This window comes from Uranotaenia lowii, chromosome 3 (assembly GCF_029784155.1).
Source record: "Uranotaenia lowii strain MFRU-FL chromosome 3, ASM2978415v1, whole genome shotgun sequence".
Lineage (NCBI taxonomy): Eukaryota > Metazoa > Arthropoda > Insecta > Diptera > Culicidae > Uranotaenia > Uranotaenia lowii.
Window position 1 is genome coordinate 216,193,435 of NC_073693.1, and position 21,063 is coordinate 216,214,497.

At 38.4% G+C, this 21,063-nt stretch overlaps 1 protein-coding gene across 1 annotated transcript; it reads left to right on the forward strand.

The window, feature by feature from the left end:
- Positions 1-521: 521 nt before the first annotated feature.
- On the forward strand, positions 522-14,254 carry LOC129754688 (WD repeat-containing protein on Y chromosome). Its single transcript, XM_055750889.1, has 5 exons — positions 522-946; positions 1,003-1,114; positions 1,168-3,058; positions 3,119-3,319; positions 13,695-14,254. The coding sequence occupies exons 1-5, from the start codon at positions 560-562 to the stop codon at positions 14,215-14,217; spliced, it is 3,114 nt and encodes a 1,037-aa protein (XP_055606864.1). The 5' UTR covers positions 522-559; the 3' UTR covers positions 14,218-14,254.
- Positions 14,255-21,063: the final 6,809 nt, after the last annotated feature.

Here is a 21,063-nt window from a genome sequence, read left to right on the forward strand (position 1 = left end):
TTGCTTAAAATTCTGTGAAATTACAAATTTTTATGTGATTTCGGCAACCTTGGTTCATAAATGGGCGATGGAACCGAAAAGTTATTCTTTTTCTTCTTAACACATTAGGGACCGCGAAGAAATTGAAGCCGAAATACACTGATATTCGGCATTTTATACCTCAGAATTCAATGAATCAAATTCTCCAAATTTTGTATCTTTGAGCTACTGAAAGGGTTGTGTTTAATTGGGTAGAATATAGTTTCATGATTAACTAATAAAATTTGAGAAACGCTTAGGTAAATATACAGGTAGCACATTCGCAGCAAACTAATAACGAGGTATCTCGTGTTTCGTCCGTAATGTGTTAAGAAAAACCCGTAGGACGTGTCATAACAAAGTAGGATAAAATTTAATCTGCATCCAACTTGAACTAATTCAAAACTACCACCCAAATTCGGTAGCGCTTCCATCACCTATTCAACATTGCTAAAAAACTAAGCAACCTTAAAAAAGTTTGGGAATTAGTGTAACGTCCAGTGGAACCCATAATAACCATAATAAAAATATTTACCACAAAATGGATTTCCCGGAACTGGACCAAAAACCCAACACCCAACTGTTGCACCGTTTTCTGAACCAGGATCATGTCGATCAGCTGCATCGGCTGTTCATCGAAAAGAAGCGGCTTCTGCCGGAAGAACTACGGCAGGAACTTTTCGACCTGGCCGGAATCCAGTTCAGTGACGATGAATTCGAAACGCTTTTTATGAAAATCAACACCGACCAGGACAACTACTGCCAGTGGGATGAACTGATCAGCTATCTGATTCTGGGCTTTCAGAACGATGATCCATTGGCGGTACAGGAATCGCTGGATCTTCCCATTTCGGGGGATATGACGTTGAAGTTGGGAAGGCAAACCTATCCTGTGATGAAGATCGAATTTTCACCTGTGGTTTCTTATGTATGGTGAGTTTGTTGCAAGGGTGTGATTGGGGCTAATTTTTGGTAGTTTTCCAGGATGGCACAGTTAATTGGTCTCAAGGTTGCTGGGTCACTTCAACCCGGGAAGCTGTCATCACCTTTTGGAAACGGGATTGGAAGTTTGAGAAGCTAGGGAAGGCCTTCAGCGGTAATAACTACATTTTCAAAGTAACAAACATATTCAATAGTTTCCATTTGCAGTCGACTTGAAGCGAGCCAAAGCAGTGCTTTTGGATACGGCTGTAATGCCAGATCAGAATTACTTTTGCGCCGCCTGTTTGGAGTGCGAGCTTCGATTCTACGACATTATTGCTTCGGGATTTACTTTGAAGACTCTTATCAACAGGATTCCGCATGCCATAAACGCTCTTTGTTACCACTTTTCTCCAACATCCAGGAGTAAACTCATATTTGGGGACTATATTGGACATATAAGAATCATAGAGTTTTATCCGGAAAGAAAAGAACCTTTCAAATTTGATGCCGGATCAACAATCACTCGAATTAGCTTTCAAGATCTTATGAAAGGCCTCTGTCCTCAGATGCAGTGCGTAGATTATGGTCGATTGCTGCCGGACATTGTGCGACAGATCGAGTTTGTAGAGGTGACGAACAGTTTTTTGGCCTGTTCAGAGAATGATCCACTAGTTCAGCAATACAAGAGGAAAGAAATGCAAAAGTCTTTGGTCATTCAGCATACCATAAAAATGGATAAACGAACGGAATTTAAAGTGACCAAAGGAGTAACCTGCTTTGCATTCGAGAACTCAAAAGATTTTTTGGCTACCGGGGGTCCTGATGGCCGCCTTCGACTTTGGGATGTTCGGAGACCGGAAAAGTGTAATGTTACCCTTTCCGGACATAATGCAGGAGTTTCTTTTCTCTTTTTACAAGATGAAGCTCAGAAGCTTTACAGTATGGATACGAAAAAAATTGTCAAGATTTGGGATGTCCACAATAGAGTGTTGATTCAGTCGTACGGTCAGTTTTCAGCGAATTTGTACAAAACTATTCCAGCATGTGCCTGTTACAGTGACCGTAATCGGGAACTACTCGTTGGAGCAAACAAGGTTCTTGGAGCTATCTGTTGTCCCAAAATTCCACTTGAGGTTACTGATGGAGACAGTCACACGCTACCGATTTCAGTGCTTCTGTACAATACTCTGTTCAAAGTGGTGGTCAGTTGCGGTATCGATAGTTTTATCATCGTTTGGGATCATACCGTCAACCGGAAGCTCACCATAATCCAGGAAGCGCATACGAGAGTTATAAACGGACTGGTAGAAACGGTCCAAATTACTTGCGCTTGTTTCGACCCTAAGTTGCAACTTTTGCTCACTGGAGCACGAGATGGAACGATGAAAATTTGGAACTTCAACAGTGGTTCCCTGATGGTTTCTCTGCTTCTGGAGACAGACTGTGAGGTAACAGAAGTTTTTTGGGGCCCCACTAGCATATTGGCAATGGGTTGGAACCATGTGATCGTAGAGTATCCAATCGGAACTCACAGCATAGACTTCTCGGCCGGGGTCAAGTGGATGCATCTTCACTCGGACGATATTTTATGTGCCTCAATGACTCATCAACATCCCCATGCTATGGCCACCTGCAGCTACACCGGTGAGCTCATATTCTGGATGATGGAAACAGGTCAACCGTATCGAAGGTTCGATGCTGCCAAGCCACTGATCAAAATCCCTATCAATTTTCGACGCAAAAAAGGCACTCCGTCAAACATCAGACCAGCAAGGGTTTCCATTTTCCAACCACACGAACACTGGAAGCAGCGACGACTTTCTAGAATATTTCTACCAAAACGTGCGGAAGAGCTCCGGCAGCTCACCATCCACGATTTGCTGTTCCTGCAATCGAGACCTATGCACCCCGATTATGGGACGTTGCTGGCATCACTGGATACCGGAGTGATTCAGGTTTATTCTCATCATCTGGACGGTGGTTACATTGGACAATTTAATGCTGTCCACATGGCTGGAGATCGCGTTATAACCATGACTACCGACTCTAAAAATCAATTTCTCTTCACTGGGACGTATCTGGGGTACATTAAAATATGGCTTTTGCAAGATTACCTGTGAGTTTTTCACCACAGAATTTTGACAAAATCTGAAATTGACTTCATTTTTATATCTAGAATCCCCGAGGGAAAGTATGAGCCGGTCAATAAGCCCGCTATGCGCTTGATGTTCTCGTTTCTGCTGGATGATATCGTACCAGGTCGTGCAAAGCGATCGGTAGCCAAACAACCGAAACCGTGGCTTTTGAGTTCGTACCAGGCGCACCGGAACTGTATCACCGATTTGGAGTATATTGAAGCCACCAAAATTTTGCTTTCGTAAGTATTTCTTGTGTATTCCTATGCTGTGCGTGCTACCTACCAACATACTGACCAAACCGAAGATTGGGGTTCTGTTGTTGTAGAGATTAGCCTAATCAAAATCTCACTAAATAAAAATAATGAACTTCGATAAGGTCCCTACGCCTTAAAATCCACCTGGGATCATTGATCTTGATTGCCGTTCATACATTTTCAGTTTTTTCAACCAGGTTTTTCCTTGTTAGAATGCTTTCCAAAACAGAAATTTCGTAAATTTAGCTTACAAATATCTCCAACAATTTTTTTTGAATGAATGTTTTTGTGAAAATATCACTTTTTCATTCAAAAACTTTTATAATACTGAGGTGTGTTTTCAATCGCAAGAAAAACACCCGTTTTTGAAACTCAACTTATCGCTTAGTAGCTATCAATATTTTTTCAAAAAATATTTAAAACAGTAGAAGAAGACCTAGAAGTTGCTCTGAAGTAAAAAGCCTTAGTAAAATTAGTTTTAAATTAATCGAAAATTTACACCCTTTTGTTTACCTTTTTTCCTAACTACAAAACGTCAAACATTTACCTGGCATCGCGAATACTCACTCACTATGATCCTTGAGTGTTACTCACGACAACTGGGAGGTCCAATCTTCACCTATCCAGAGACATTACGATTGAAAGTCGCTTTTTATCAATCCCCTGGCAACTTGACGTTTCCCATACAAATCGCGTGTGCCAGTTTTTTCTGGTTCTGTCAAATCGAAAATCAAGCGACTTAACATGTCGGAAGGACGTATATTGAAATATATTCTCTTTCAATTGATTCAACAAATGAAAAAAAGAATCGAATTAAAAAAATTTAGCTTAGTTATATGTAATGACGATCTGTTTTCAAAAGCTTAGTCGATGCAAACGACTCACAGACGTAAATCTGTGTGTCATTTATTAGGTCTTAAACTTCTGGACTGATCAAAATAGTACACTGATATACGGCAGTTTTTTGGAACAAGTATCCCTTCCACCGAATTTATTTTACATAGTATACCGTCTCACGACATAACTTGACGAACATAATTCCTTTAATTCACTCGGTCCATGCCAACCGTTCTCCAATTTCTCGGGCACCCCACGTTCGCCAGATCACGCTCCACTTGGTCTTACCACCTCGCTCGTTGTGCCCCCGCTCGTCTTGTTCCTACCGGATTTGTAGCGAATACCTGTTTTGCAGGAGAGTCGTCCGGCATTCTTGCAACATGTACCGAACAGCGCATCCGGCCAGCCTTCACCACCTTCTGGATACTGGGTTCGCCGTAGAGCCGCGCGAGCTCGTGGTTCATCCTTCGCCTCCACACTCCGTTCTCCTGTACGCCGCCAAAGATGGTTCTTAACACTCGTCGCTCGAATACTCCGAGTGTATGCAGGTCCTCCTCGAGCAATATCCATGTCTCGTGCCCGCAGAGAACAACCGGTCTAATAAGCGTCATATACAGGTTACACTTCGTGCGAGTGCTTCTTCTCGACCGCAGTTGCTTGTGGAGGCCATAGTAGACACGACTTCCGCTGATAATTTGCCGCCGGATCTCACGGCTTGTGTCATTATCTGCGGTCACCAGTGAGCTGAGATAGACAAAGTCTTTGACTATCTCCAGCTCGTCGCCGTTGACTGTGACCATGTTATTGCTGGACAAGCGGGTTCGGTCGGTCTCGGATTCGCAGGCCAGCATGTACTTCGGCATGGACGTATTAACCATCAACCCAATCCTTCCTGCTTCGCGTTTCAGTTTGCGGTAGATCTTTTCCATCGCCGCAGTTGATCTGCCGACTGTATCAATGTCATCGGCAAAGCAGATAAGTTGACTGGATCTGTTGAAAATCTTGCCCCGCATTTTGCCCACCACTCGTTGAATAACACCTTCTAGCGCCACGTTGAACATCATGCAGGATAGACCATCACCTTGTGTCGAAGCCCCCTGTGCGCTTCGAATGGGGAGATATAGCTGATGAATACCGCGAAAAACAGCGGACCCAAGCTTTTTCCCTGTGATACTCCCGTTGAAATGAATCTTTTAGTATTTGAGGCTTCTTTTAAGAAAACAAATTGTTGTCGAGCTGTTAAGTAGCTTTCGATTACCCAAGGAGTTGTCCATCTAATCCATACCATTCCAATTACTGTAACAGCAAGGCAAGATTAATGGTGTCAAACGCTTCTCTCAGGTCCAAAAATAAGACACCAGCATACCTACGGTTATCCAGGTCATCGTACACGACCTCCAAAAGTTCGGTAGTTGAGGTTAGAGTGCTGCATCCCTTTCTGAAACCATACTGGCATGGGCTTATAAGTTCATATCTTGTTAAATATTCATTTATTCGAAAGACAAGTAGTTTTTCGATTACTTTGTTCAAGGCAGAGAGCGTTGAGATTGGACGGTAGTTTGATACATTTGATCTATCTCCTGACTTGAGGATGCCGGACTCACGGATGCCGGTATCCACGTTGCAAAAGTACTCTTGATACTGTTCGATTCTTGGGCTGGGTCGGTTTGTACTTCTTAACCAAACTTGAGCGTGATGAGGTTGTGGTCTTTGAACTTACGACCCAGGGTTTTATTTAGGAATTTTCAGGATTGCTTCGGGATTTCCGTTTGCAGTAGTCGAAAGTAATAGGTACGTTTCAGAGCAGCTTTTGAATGTTCGTCCGCAGGATTCCGTTTACAGTGCTTTCATCTTGTCTTTAGTTGATATCAGTTCCCAAACGTCGAAGGTCATCCAAGGCAGTTCCTTTTCACCTTTGTTTTCACTGTTACTGTTTTTGGCGCAATTTAGAATGTCGTTATATTTGTCAGCTATAAAAATGATTTTTTCGTTAAGTAATAAGTTTTGTGGGATGTTGACTTGTTACCGTGATCCGTCTCTGATGGTGGTTGGCTGGGAAAAGAGGCCGAGCCTTGGGGTGATTTTGGCTGGACCATTCGGAAAACCCCTTCTTGGCCGAGGAAAAGCCGATGATTTTGGCGCGTATCTCAGCTGTTAATGCGCGCAGCATCACAATGTTGCTTCTGGGTCATTTCGTCTCTTAGGGTGGTTCATGGTGACCCGTTCGTTCCAGGACATTACGGCTTCCGCAAATTCCGTGTTTAGCTGCTGGTGGTTGACGATGCTTTTGCTCAGGGATTGGTTTTTTTTTTATCGGAACTGGTTGACAATGAGTAGTAACGATCATACTATCGTCGCTTGTATCCATGCAAATGGTTTCATTCATTGTCTATGCGATGATACTCTGGACGATATACAGCGTGTAGAAGTGACGAGCTTTTACCCAAGGGAATAAGTATTCGTATGTAGTGAAAACCATCAACCTCCTCTATTTTCTCGATGTCAGCGTTCAAATCGCTACGTGTGTATACGGCCGATGCCTCATGTGATTTCTCGTGACAGAAAAATATTGCATCGAATATATTTATAGTGAATTTGTACGTCGCCCATCACAATTATGTCGATATTCTTCGAGTACATATCTAAGAGGTCTTTGGGTGTGTCGAACTTCTCAGTGTTTTTAAATCCACGAATATTCCATTGAAGTATTTTCAAACCTTTATCAAATACTACATTATATTCATTTTCTGTGCTTGCGATAAAGCTCAGTTGGCAAGTCTGTTGTCTCCTGAGCCGATGTCCTCGAGTTCGAGCCCAAGAGTAAACATCGAACACAGTAGTACCGGATGAGTTTTTCAATAACAATCCGCCAACTGCACCGTTGATAAAGTCGCGAATGCCATAAAGATTGTAAAACGACTATAATCGAAACAAGAAATATTCATTTTCAGAGAATCATGAAAACACTCGTATAGAAGGTTATTATTATTCGCACTTGTATCACAGAGAACAGACGTACAAGCTAGCCCACGAAACTTGTGTAAAATTTCCAGCGACATTAGTTTAATTATGAGTTCATATGTACGATTACGCCTTTTCGAAAACTGTACACTTGAAAATTTGATTTCGATTGATTTGATTAACTTTTGAACGGTGCAATAGGTGCCACTGTTTAAAGTCAATTTTCAACATGTTTTTTGGATGTCTACATTTAAATTTTACACACTTTTTTGAAGATTTTTTGCTCGAGCTTGTACGTCTGTTCTCTGGTCTTGTATAAAGGGTAAAATACCTAGAATTCGACAGTTTTTGCTTGTTTTGTCAGAAAAACCATGTAAATAAATTAATTGACTAAAGTTTTTCATCTTGGTCTAGTTTTCGACACAAAAAGTTTTAGTTTTCGACAAGCATATTTCCACCTCCTTTATTAGCTCAGGAGTATGAATATTTGCTTGTCTACTTCACGGCGTTTTTTACACCATGGAAACAGTATAAACATACCCAAGAAGATGGGTGTCGAAAAATAGATTTTTAGGTGAATTTTCGGCGCTAGTTTTCGACAGCTCAAAAACAGTTGAAATTTCATTAAATGTTAGCAAAAATATAAAATAAATTACCGAAAAGATTGATTTCAGAACCTTATCCATCCATTGATTCCTTTATGTTGCTGTTAATCGAATAAAATGGGAGTTTTTTTCATGATCCAAAATCATTCTTATTTGGTCGATGGCATTGAATTTCACAGGTGATTTAGAATGTTACTATTAAGTTATTAATTTACTACTTTTCAACAATTTATTTAGAAGAATTTCTATATTCATCGTATAGGGGAGAGTGGGGTATCGTGGGCCATGGGGAAACGTGGGCCACTTTTAATATCTCAGATGTGTGTTGAGATAAAAATCTCAAACCAATTGTCATCGTCGTCGCTTTGCGTGAGCATATGTTCCTATATGTTGTTGACTGAAATACGTATCATATGCTTCTTTTATTTATCAAGCTAAAAAAAGTTAGAAAAATTTGCTTACATAATTAAAAAAACACCCGCTAATTTCATCGATGGGGAACCTAAAGTGCATAACAAAAATATGCTCATACGCTTATGATCTTAGTTTTGTCATGATCTTTCACATGGAAAAGGAATTTTTGATGAAACTTCAATAAGTCACACAAACGCAACCAATTTGCAAATCATACCTTGTGGGGAATCGTGGGCCACACATCTTGATTCACCTATATTTTTATGATTTTATACACATTCAGAACTGAAAATACGTTTTACCTATCTGTAAAGTTTTCTTATGCCAAATGAAGAGTTATGAAAAATATTTTGTCCATCCCATATAAGAAATTTTGCCAAAACGTTCGCGAGCCAGATTTCGGAATCTATGCGATCATACACAGCACTCTTTTTCATTTCATCATCTGAAATTGCTTTAAAATAACGAAATGAATTAGGAAATCACAGTTTTGGGTCAACTCATAAACTTTGCATGTTATTTGGTCAATTTGGATTTGGTGGCCCACGATTCCCCACCATTTTTCAAAATTCAAAAAATATTGCTTTTTTTTTCAAAAAGTCAGAATTTGGGCAAAATAACTTTTTAAAAATTTTTAAAAAACACCTTATGATACCTTGAAAATATAGAAAACCATACCATTTTTTATAATCATTTTATCTTTTATAATAAAGAAGTTATGGAACATCGTAAAAAAGTGGCCCATGATTCCCCACTCTCCCATACTAAAGTGGGAGAGCAAAAATAGAAAAATATGAACATAGATAGGTTGACCCTTCTAATAGAAAAATAAGCCCTTCATTAAAAAATTGTCGAAAACTAGCTCCTGTCGAAATCTAGAATATCTACCCTACTAGTGAGAAAAAGAAACTACCTATTTTGCTACAGAATTTTTTTTATCGACGCTTGTTGGGGGGTTCGACCGGGGGACATACTACAGACCAAGTTGTTTCTGGGCTTCCCGTACTTTCCGCAGCAAGTTTTGTCGTTGTGTGTGCGTGCAATTTAGTCGCGTATTACCACACTACCAATTGATTTAGTATACGGAATGCCAACTTGGCATGTTCAGCAGCATTCAATGGGCCACGCAGTTTCTTTAAAAAAAAAACTGTTCCTTTACCCTTTCTTCTCTGAAGAGGACCTTCATGGATGGATGTTTACCATGCTTTGATGAAGGTAATTACGTTTTTTGACGTAGATTTACGTTTTACGGCAACACTATAGGGGGGCAAATTGAAATTTGCGAACAGATCTCGCGTCACGAAAACTTTCCATTTCACGGACATCCTATCTAAAGGATTATGACGTCATCACCGACGCCTGCTTTGATGGGTTTTGTTTTTCCCTACCTGCGAAAGGTATAAAACAAAGGGCTCTTTGGTGCCTTCGAACTGAGAGACGTTTGCTGCGCTTCAATCTGAGTGTGGACCCCACCAGTGGTAATCCGACTAAGATATCGATTTGCAGTAGTTCAGTGGCAACCGTGGACCAGTGAGCAGCGTTGACGGTTAGCAGCGATGACGGGCAGCAGCGATGACGGGCAGCAGTGATGACGGGCAGCAGCGTTGACAGCCAGCGGCGGAGGCGTCCAGTGGATCCTACAGGTCATCGCAAGTGGCGTTGTTTTTCAAATTCTTTCACATAGTCGAATAATGTTGCATAATCAAATTATGTCACATGGTCCGATTATGTTGCATGGTCGGATTATGTCACATGGTTCGATTATGTTGCATGGTCAAATTATGTAACATGGTCCGATTATGTTGCATGTTCGGATTATGTTGCATGATCCTATTATGTCACACGGTCCGAGTATGTTGCATGACCGGATTATGTTGCATGGTCGGATTATGTCACATGGTCGATTATGTTGCATGACACGATTATGTCACATGTTCCGATTATGTTGCATGACCCGATTATGTCACATGGTCCGATTATGTTGCATGATCGGATTATGTCACATGGTCGATTTATTTCACATGGTCGATTATGTTGCATGTTCGGATTATGTCACATGGTCGATTATGTTGCATGTTCGGTTTATGTCACATATTTCGAATATGTTGCATGGCCGGATTATGTCACATGGTCCGGTTATGTTGCATGATACGATTATGTCACATGGTCCGATTATGTTGCATGGTTGGATTATGTCACATAGTCCGATTATGTAGCATGATCGGATTATGTCACATGGTCCGATTTAATGCATGATCGGATTATGTCACATGGCCCGATAATGTTGCATGATCGGATTATGTCGCATGGTCGGATTATGTCACATAGTCCGATTATGTTGCATGGCCGGATTATGTCACATGGTCCGGTTATGTTGCATGATCCGATTATGTCACATAGTTGATTATGTTGCATGGTCGATTTACACATGATCGGATTATGTCGCATGGTCCGATTATGTTGAATGATCCGATTATGTCATATGGTCCGATTATGTTGCATGATCGGATTATATCACATGGTCGATTATGTAACATAGTCCGATTATGTTGCATGGTCGGATTGTCACATGGTCTGATTATGTTGCATGGTCGGATTATGTCACATGGTCGGATTATGTAGCATGACCGGATTATGTCACATGGTCCGAATATGTAGCATGACTGGATTATGTCACATGGTCCGATTATGTTGCATGATCGGATTATGTCGCATGGTCCGATTATGTTGCATGATCGGATTATGTCACATGGTCGATTTATGTCACATGGTCGATTATGTAACATAGTCCAATTATGTTGCATGGTCGGATTGTCACATGGTCTGATTATGTTGCATGGTCGGATTATGTCACATGGTCGGATTATGTTACATGGACGGACTAGTTCACTTGGTCTGATTATCCATGGTGCATGACCGGATTATTTCACATGGTCGATTGTGTTGCATGGTCGGATTGTCACATGGTCGATTACGTTGCATGATCGGATTGTGTCACATGATCGGATTATGTCACATGGTCGAGATTATATTGCATATTCAGATTGTGTTGCATGGTCCGATTATGTCACATGGACTGCTTGCTCAGATTATTTCTGGTGATAAGTTTATGTCACATGGTTAAATTCTGTTTTATGTTTGAAATTTGTCAGTCATATATTGCCATTTTTACACTGTCATATGTTGGTCATTTCGGAAAAAACACCATAAGTTCTATTATTGAAGAAAAGAATTGCGTAATTCTACGTTTAGCGGTCGTAGTTTAATTACAACCTCTTCCACTTTTTTTATTTCTTTTTATATATCTCAATGAAACTTGATGTTTCCTCGAAGAGATTCCTTTTTCTTAACTCTAAGCGTACATCTTTCGAGGATATGATGGCTAGCAGATTACAAATGCTAAAACCACCAACCCACAGAAAGTGTACTATGTATGCCTATGTATGCCGTGGATTCGATCTCATTCCCGCTGACTTAGAAGACTTGAAGGCTTTCCTCTACGCCACGGGTTGCGGGCTGTGGCTAAGCTTCCACAGCTAGCTGTGTGGTGGCAGCTATGCTTACTTATGCCGTTTTCGTTTTTCTCCACTGGCGCGGGGCAAAACTTTCTCTGAATAAACAAACAGAATCGTCACCCGGGACGATGCAAATATATGGTTGCTATAGTCAACCTTATGCTTACCCACAACACTGACAAATTTTACGGGTTGCAACTGCCTGCTTGAGGTTCAAACCTCGGGCAATTCTAGTGGACTTCTGAATTAATAAACGAACACAAAAACAGCAGTTAGGGCAAAACTCGTGGATAACTAGGTTGCCACTGCTAATAAACGAAAACACTATTAGACAGGTATAACAATAAAAAAGGGTTACTGATTCGAAGACATATGCAGATCTTGTTTGAATTGCAGCCAACTCGAAATATTTGAGATCACTTCGTGTTGGGAGACGACGTTTCGAGGCGTAGAGTGCGTTTCATTTCCACATAATGGCAAATAGATTGAATAGAAGAACGGGACTACTAAGAGTGGGAGTCAACTGCTGGGGAGTCAACGAAGTGGGGCATTTCTTAAGACGAATAAGAAGAACTATAAATCTGTGAGATACAAGCATTGAATTCGGAAAAGCATGAGAATTACTTTGTGTGCTAAAATACTTCTTACCGAATGCAGACGGATTTTCTTGAAAAACCTCTCCGCAGGGATTAGGACGTTGAACCGATACAGTTTAAGTTTCATGTACCGTAAAACGAGGTAACATTGATCACAAGGGTAACTTTGACCTACAATAAATTTTTGCACATTATCATCAATACATCAGTCTATAGTTTGAATTTTTGAAAACTGTTTTTTTACGTTTAAAAGCCTATTTATTGAGTATCAAAAAGGCAGAATTTGGTTTGTATTTGATTTTTTTTTTTCAGATAATTAAAATGTAATTTCAAAATCAAATGGAAATTGTGGGATGGCCTAGAGGAATGTGTGAGGGTAAAATTTCATCTGTATTTTGTAGCTCAAAGTATTTAACGATTATTTTAATTTTTGCCCCTAAATTTTTGCCTAAAATAAAACGTTAAAAAGCAAGGTATAATTCATAAACTATCTGTAAATAGTATGAAGTTGTTTTGTATCCTTTATGGCCACGAAAACTCGTTAAAATCGTCAGAATAGAGACTTTTTTTTGTCTTTATTAGAGAGACTTTCAGCCTTTGGCTGGTTCGTCTAAAATAGAGACTGATCAATGTAACCCCAAAGCATCAAATTCTAAACAGAAACGAAATCGATTTTTAAATCAAATTTAAAGTAGTCTAATGAATTTCTGCAACCATGTTTTACGTTCATAGGAGTCCAGTACTGGTATTAAAAATATGAAACATGCCACATTCCCCTTTATAGAAAAATTATCAAAAAATATTGCAAAAAGTGATCAATATTATCTCGGATTACGGTATTTTAAATTTAAAGCAAATTTCAATGAATAATCGTATGACACCGACCATGCCAATTACTGAAAATATAAGATCAAGTAGATCGTGGACTGTACATTTGAAAGCAAAAATACAGTGAAGAAAAATAACACATTTTGATACTGTTCTCAGTGTCAAAAATTAGACTCTTCAGCGTTGAATTGCATCAATAACCGAACAGAACGAAAATAAAAAAAAAAATTAGATTCTACAATCAGCTTAACTTCAAAACTGCTAAATATTAAAAAAAAAATATCGAAAAGTAAAAAAAAGAGGCTTCTATTGAAAACAAGGTTTTTTACCCGATTTGGATCTTTAAAAATACCTTCTAAATATTAGGCTCGTTATATGACTTTTAAATGTGATCCGATCTCGCTCGTGTTGTGCTAGACCATCCACGAAAAACTGTAGGTAAACAGTGTTCATAGTTTTTAAACTATCTTGATGACTGAACAACATGTACTTTATGAATATTCACACTTAAAGCATCCAGTGTTGTTTCAAAGCGATTCAAATAATTGTACTGAATTCCTGCATTACAATATTCAACAAATATAATGTTCCCTTAATCTTTCAGGTCCAGCAGCGACCGCACCATCCGGATGTGGAGCCTCTCAGGCTGCTACATTGGTCTGCTAGGAAGTCCAATTAAATGGCCAGAAATTCGACCGGACCTGCCGCTGCCTCAAAACTATCGATTCCGCATCCCTCCGGATCTGCAGCGAGAAGTTAGCTTCACGACCGCCCAGGTGCTGCGAGGAGGCACCAGGATGATGAACGTCAAAAGTCGAATCCTACAGGATGCCAACGAGAGGCGGCGCGGAGAAGTCATCGAAACCTACGGCAAACCTCTGGCGCCGCCCTTCCTGGATGAGAGGAAATTTCCGTTTGCCCAAAGGACCGGATATGTTCCGGATCCTAAGCTGGATTACACATTCCGAGACACTCCCATTTTCGAGCATCTCAGCACTCCGAACCTCACTAGGTTTAAGATTGTCGACTCGAAGGCAGCACTTAACAAAATTAAGAAAATTGACTTCTCAAGAGACGGGGACAGAATCAATTGCTATCGGGAAAGAAAAGATAGAGTTTTCAAGTAGTTTTAAAGATAATTTAGCCCACAACAAATCCGCTGTCAGAACACAAATAAACGTTCCAGTTCTATGGAAAACTTATAAATCGAATTACCACACAGCAAAGTTATTTTTCAAGTTTTCCCATCGCCACTCCATCGATTACAGAACACATTGATTCTGTGCTGGGGGAAGCGTTCGGTCCATTTCTGCAGTCGATTTTCGATGAATGATGTTGCGCTTTTTTTTCGTTTTTCCTTTAATACGATTTTCCCAATTTCACCACATCATCCAATCAACGTTCGCATCCGTTTGGGATGGTGAAAAGATTATTAAAATAAATGATTAGTGATTATTGACCCAGGATTATGTGAGGAAACCAAAACAGGAAAATCGTCTCTCACCACATAATGATGTTAAAGAATGTAGAAAGATGTTGAAAGTAAGCTGATAAAATTTGATCATGGCGTATGAGTTTTTAAGTTATGCACGCACATATTTTACCAATTATAATTATTTGATTTAAATATTGAAAAAGGCACTTGACGATCCCACAACCTTTAAAAAATGTTGAGCTATTTGACACATTGAAACGTAATTTTAAGTGTAAAAGCATATTCTAACAGTGACTTGCAAGGATTCATCGTTAATTTGAACTGTTAAATTTGGAACAAAGGTAACAAGAAACAGTACTTTTATTTACCTTTCCGATAAGATGGTTTATGGTAGTCCTCCGTGATGACAAATCAAAAGAACATCAAAATTACCATTCACATTTTCTTCCTTTAGTAAGAAGCTTGCCGGAAAGAGAACATAAAACGCCGCTAATCTAAGTCAATTTCAGTAAAAGCATCCAATCCGCTTAGCAAAAGATAAATACTTCACCCCTTCGGAAAATAACTGGCAGCAACATCACGGTACCAATAATGAGCTACCGCTGCTGCCATCATGTGCCTCTGCCATTTGTAAGTGATAGCGAGAAAAACATCTTCCAAGACACATTTTCGGTACGATCCATTGATGAACATCAGACAGCGGACGAGCGACGGATCTTACATACAACAAAAACATCACGATAAAGCGAGTTAATTATTTATAGAACGCTTTTTGGCCCAGTGAGCGAAAGTGTTTCGGTGGGAACATCGCTGACCGAAAGTTGGGAGAAGTATGAAAAATGGTGTGTCCAAATGATTACAAATGTGTTGCCAATGAGTGATAGAGACAGTGATGTCAACTGTTTTTTCAGAAATGTCTGGACGATTTTGAAAAATGTCTGGAAAAGACTGGATGGATGGAAGTTTATAGATGATGACCCTTTTTTTTTGGTCGCTACATTGTAATATTGCAAGTCTAGGGAATAGCACTTATTACTTCATCCATAGTCATACATTCTATGCACTTTAAATACCTGAGACTATTGTGGTGATCAGTGATGTCAACCTTCCAGATTTTGTCTGGATCTTCCAGACTTTTTGGACTTTTGCCAGACGTTTTTTCAGGTTTCCAGCCTTCCAGACTTTTGACATTTCTTCCAGACAATTCCAGACTTTTGGCTTAGGACGTACATAAATTTTTCTAAGAAACTATGAAAATTCAAAATGGTCATGGTAAAATATGGCAGTAAATGATTAGATTTAATGAATTTTGAATGCAGAAGTGGTTGAAAGCTAGGAATAATGACGATTGCTTGAACGTAAAATTGAGAGTCAAACAGAAAACGACAAACGATTTGTGGCTATCTGCAACATTGGGATCTGGCGACCAAAAAAAAAGGTCACCACCTTCCCAAAAGTAAGCTATCCAGACTTTTTTCAGATATTTCCAGACATTTTTTCAAAATCTTCCAGACTTTTTCGAAAAACAGTTGGCAACCCTGGTGGTGATGTCGGTGGTAAATACTACATTTATGCTTTACTTCCTGTTAAACTATCATCTTCGTGGTATTCCTCACTTTTCAATTACTAATTCGAATCATTTCCTATCATTTTGCAACGAACATTTTGAATTTTTACTGTTTTGCCAGAAAATTCCTGTCGAAACTCAAAAGTCTGGAAATATCTGGAAGAAATGACAAAAGTCTGGAAACCTAAAAAAAAATTCTGACAAAAGTCCAAAAAGTCTGGAAGGTCCAGAAAAAATCTGGAAGGTTGACATCACTGGATAGGAATCTTGTTGGATTGCGCCCAATTGAGTAAGTTTGAGTAAAAATGAGAAAAACCTGTGCTCAGAGAGAGAGAAACTGTGCGAATTGTGAAATTTAGTAACATTTTCATTAGCGATGCCACATGTACGGATTTAGCGGTATTGATACCGATTTTTGAGGAAATTTTCGACCAAGAATCGATACGTCCGTAAAACGATTTTTTGCATATCATACCGATTTTATGCCGATTTTTTAAAATTCGATAAGACAGACAAATTACTTCCAAAATAGTCGTTTTTTTTATTTCTAACCGTAGATACTCTAAATCATGGGTGGCCAAACCATGGCCCGCGGGCCACATGTGGCCCGTGGCTGTCTTTTTGTGGTCCGCTAAGCCTTTTCCAGAATGACAACATTTAAATCTTAAATCTTTAGATTTGTACCATTTTGAGATTAAGTTATTCAAAATCTGTATCAATCATTAAAGAGTTCGAAACAAAAGTTGGAGAACAAACCTGTATACTTTTTAAATTTTCTAATATTTGACACATGAACATACCTTCGAATAACAAATGTGTATAACGATGAATTTTTCTTGTTTGATTGCTTGTACCATTATAATTAAAGTGATAAGAGCTCCTATTTTAAGGTTGACAGATTTCCTGGTTTTATCCGGGTTTGCCCGGAAATTTATTACAAAATTAGGGAAAAGTCCGAATTTCAATGAAAAGAAACCCAGATTTTATCCGGATTTTCAATTTGAACAAAAAAAAAATACAAATTGTGTTGTTGAAATATTTTTTTTTTGTCTTTATTCAAGAGGTTTTCAGCCGCAGGCTGGTTCGCCTCTGATTGTTGAAATATTTAATTTATGCGTCCTAAATGATTTTTTTATAAAATAATTAACATTAAAGGTACTTTTGAAGGCTAGAAAACGATTAAAAATCTTTTGTTGAGTGCTGAGTTTTGATAAGTAATAACTGAGTAATGCTGAAAAATTTCTGACAATCTTATCCTAAATGGATGCATGACACCAGTTTGAATTTTGACTGGCTTTAAGGGTTCACGGAGAGAATAATATGATATTTAAAAAAAAACTCGGTTAAATTCAGTACGATGTTATACCGTATATCAAAACACATTTATTTACGAATTAAACAATTAATTTGCCAAATTGTAGTATTTTAAGTATTTCAGGGCGAAGTTCATTTATCAGCTTCCATTGAAACTAACGAAATTTTCACTGTAAATATCATGGGAAAATAGATACATTATATGACAATTTTCGAAAGATTTCTTCAGATTTTGACCCAATTTAAAATTTGCTCATTTTTGCAGACGGTAGCATTCAACAGTTTTTGCAGCTTATTTATAATTTTTCAAATATATTTACACTACTAACTGTTATAAATGTTTTCCTTTGAAAATGATGTGCCATGTTTTAATATCTGTTGAAAATTACAAAGTTCTGTGGATTTCAAATAAAGTTCTTTTTTTTTACGGAAAAATCTTGTCACAAATCCGTCAGATTTTAAAATTGTCAATGATTCGCAAAAGTTCGAAACCACTGAAAACCTTTGTTATTATTATTCTGTTAAAACGATTATTTTATTATATTTTGTTAAAAACGCGCCGTCATGATCAAAATTATATATTTGATTACTTTTTTTTAATTGTTTTTAAACCATGATTATTAACTTGTGCAAATTGTTGAAAAAAAATTAAAACACCGCTCTCAAAAACTTAAATAAAAAAATGGTCCAGATCTGTTCTGTTTTTGACATCTCTTAGTTTAAAATTATCATTTTTTTTAAGTATAACGATATTTTTTGCCAAGCAAGATATATTTCATGTCAAGCAAATCTTGAGAGTCTCAGAGTTCAGCGAGAAATTCTAATGAAAAAGGAATTAGTTCATCTTGAATACATTTGAAGATCTACTATCTATGGAGAAGATGGTTCAATAGCCGTGAAATCGAGTTTTGAAAAATTGTAAGACCGTCAACAAAATTTAATGTACATACTCAGAAATTCCGATACTATCAGACATTTTTGCAACAAATGAACCCAACAGAAATTCAAAACTAATATATTTGACATAACTATTCTGCCGTTGGAAGCATAGTTGTCACATGTTACATTCTGAAATTTCCTACTTTTTGGTGTCTAGAGGACTTATTTCAAAATTTTAGTTTGCCGTTTTTTTGATAGAAACATCAAGTTCACTCTGGAAAACATGTTTTTATTAAATAAAATAAAAATATTCATCGCTACGAGGCGGTAGATACCAAAATACCTCACGTATCAAAATGTAACATGTGACATTTATGCTTCCAGCGGCAGTATTGCTCCATACACATATATGTACCTAGGGGAGATGAGGGCATAACGAGCACCCGAGGCATAATGAGAAGTCCATTTTTCTACATAAGTACGTATTTTCTTAAACAAATTTTCATGAGGACTTGTTTCGTACTACCTATAGTATTAATTTTTCACCAAAAAAGAAATATCCTTTTCATATTTACAGAAATATTGAATAATAACCAGCAAGGTTCTCAAGTGAAGAAAATATTATAATTTTTGAGCACCACCAAATAAGCTTTTATGACCTTTAAATCATCTTGATCTGAAATGTACGCACTGCAACATGATCTACACATTGTTTTTCAATTTTCAGCATCATAAAATTTTTGATTTTTCACTTTAATCAATTGTAAAACGCGTTTTTACTTTAATTTGTTCACTAGAGGCGAACAGAGCACTTTCAATGAAGGCATATTGAGCATTTTCTGCCGGGGAATCTAGCAGCGAATTCGACTCGATGAAGTCAATTGAGTAATAGAGCTACAGCTTAACTTGTATCGTCTGACGATTTGGCCTATTGGTAAGATGTCGGAGTGGTAATCAGTAGACTCGAGTTCGATTCCAGTTCGAGGGGATTTTTTTTTGCACATACCATTCATGATTGATTTTTTTTTATTGTTACATTATACGGCTAATAGCATCAAAGCATCATCCGTCAAACAAAACACCAGAAACATAATGTATGAACATGTGTTAATTCTTTGAATTCTACAAACAGACCTAGATTATTTTGTTTTTGCTTTGTTTGATGAATCTACGCCTCACCGTTTAGTGCAATCATGATCATAAATGATAAAAGAAGAAAAAAAAATCACCTCCACCAGGAATCGAACTCGAGCCTACTGATTATCTCTCCGACATCTAACCAATAGGCCAAATCGTCAGACGATACAAGTTGAGCTGTAGCTCTATTACTCAATTGACTTCATCGAGTCGAATTCGCTGCTAGATTCCCCGGCAGAAAATGCTCATTATGCCTTCATTAATGGTGCTCATACTGCCTCGGGGGGTTTCTCATTATGCCTCTACAGTGACTGGTTTTCAGCTTTCGGCAATTTTTTTTAAAATGCATCTTTAAACGTTTTTATCTACTTTTTCAAGTTTCATCCAATTAGACAATAGACTATTTGAGTGTCGGAACACGAAACAATGATGTAATTCACATATTACAGCTGTTCTCTATGGTTAAATAAGCATTTTCCTTAAGGTGCCCATTATGCCCTCATCTCCCCTATCTATATTAAATTTGGTCTGGATGAACACATACGCTATTAAAGTCGTAAAATGTTTCTAATTTAGTAATGAAGACAATAATTTGGTCTGAGAAACAAGCTCTCAGTAATTTTTCAAATTATTTCTCAAATCAATCCATGTAAATAGAAACATCAGAAACCTGAACCTGAAACCTGAATACAAAAATTATTTTATTATATCATCATTTTAAATCAGTTATTCATTTATTCGCTCCGAATTTTCAAAAAAAGATGGTGATGTGGCCCGCCTACCCATTTCATCTCCAAAATATGGCCCGCCTGTTGAAAACGTTGGCCACCCATGCTCTAAATGGTGAACACGAAATAATTGTGACACCGAAAATGTTATGCCGATTTTCTTATAATGTTTAGAGTCAAATCAAAGTTTTATGGTTGTTTTATACATATATTTACTTCAAAGATCAAAAGAAAAGTTAATCGATGGAGCCTTGAGTGTAAAGTTGAACACATTATCGCTGGATGCCCTCCATCAAAGTCTTTACAGTGCTATCCGGTACCAGTTTCTCAGTTTGTTCCCCCATTTTCTATGTCCTTCTCGTCTTTGACTATCTTCTTGCTCTTCCGAAGTTCCCGCTTCATTATTGCCCAATACTGCTCCACCGGGCGCAACTCCGGACAGTTTGGTGGGTTTCATGTCGTTTAGAAAAAAAAATAAATAAACTTGGCCTCATACCGCTCCAAAATACTTTTAGAATAGTGGCATGATGCCAAATCTGCCCAAAATAGTGGAGCTTCGTCGTGCTGCTACAAGAACGGCAAAAGGCGCATCTCGAGGCACTCAGATTAGTAGATCTCGCCATTCACAATGCCCTTCATCACGAAAGGCTCACTCCTCAGTTCGTGAGAGCAGAGGGCTGCCAAACGAGATATTAGGAGACGAACTTTGACATTTTCTTCATCTTAAATTTGTCGTCCATATCGAACATGCTCTTGTCGGTAAAAACCTTCAACCCCAGATTTTGCTTAAAATCGGCTTTCATATACGTTTCGTCGTCCATCATACAGCAGCCATATTTTGTCAGCATCTTCTCGTAGAGCTTCCGTGTCCGAGGTTTAGCCGTCGATTGTTGCCGCTCATCGCGGTTTAAGA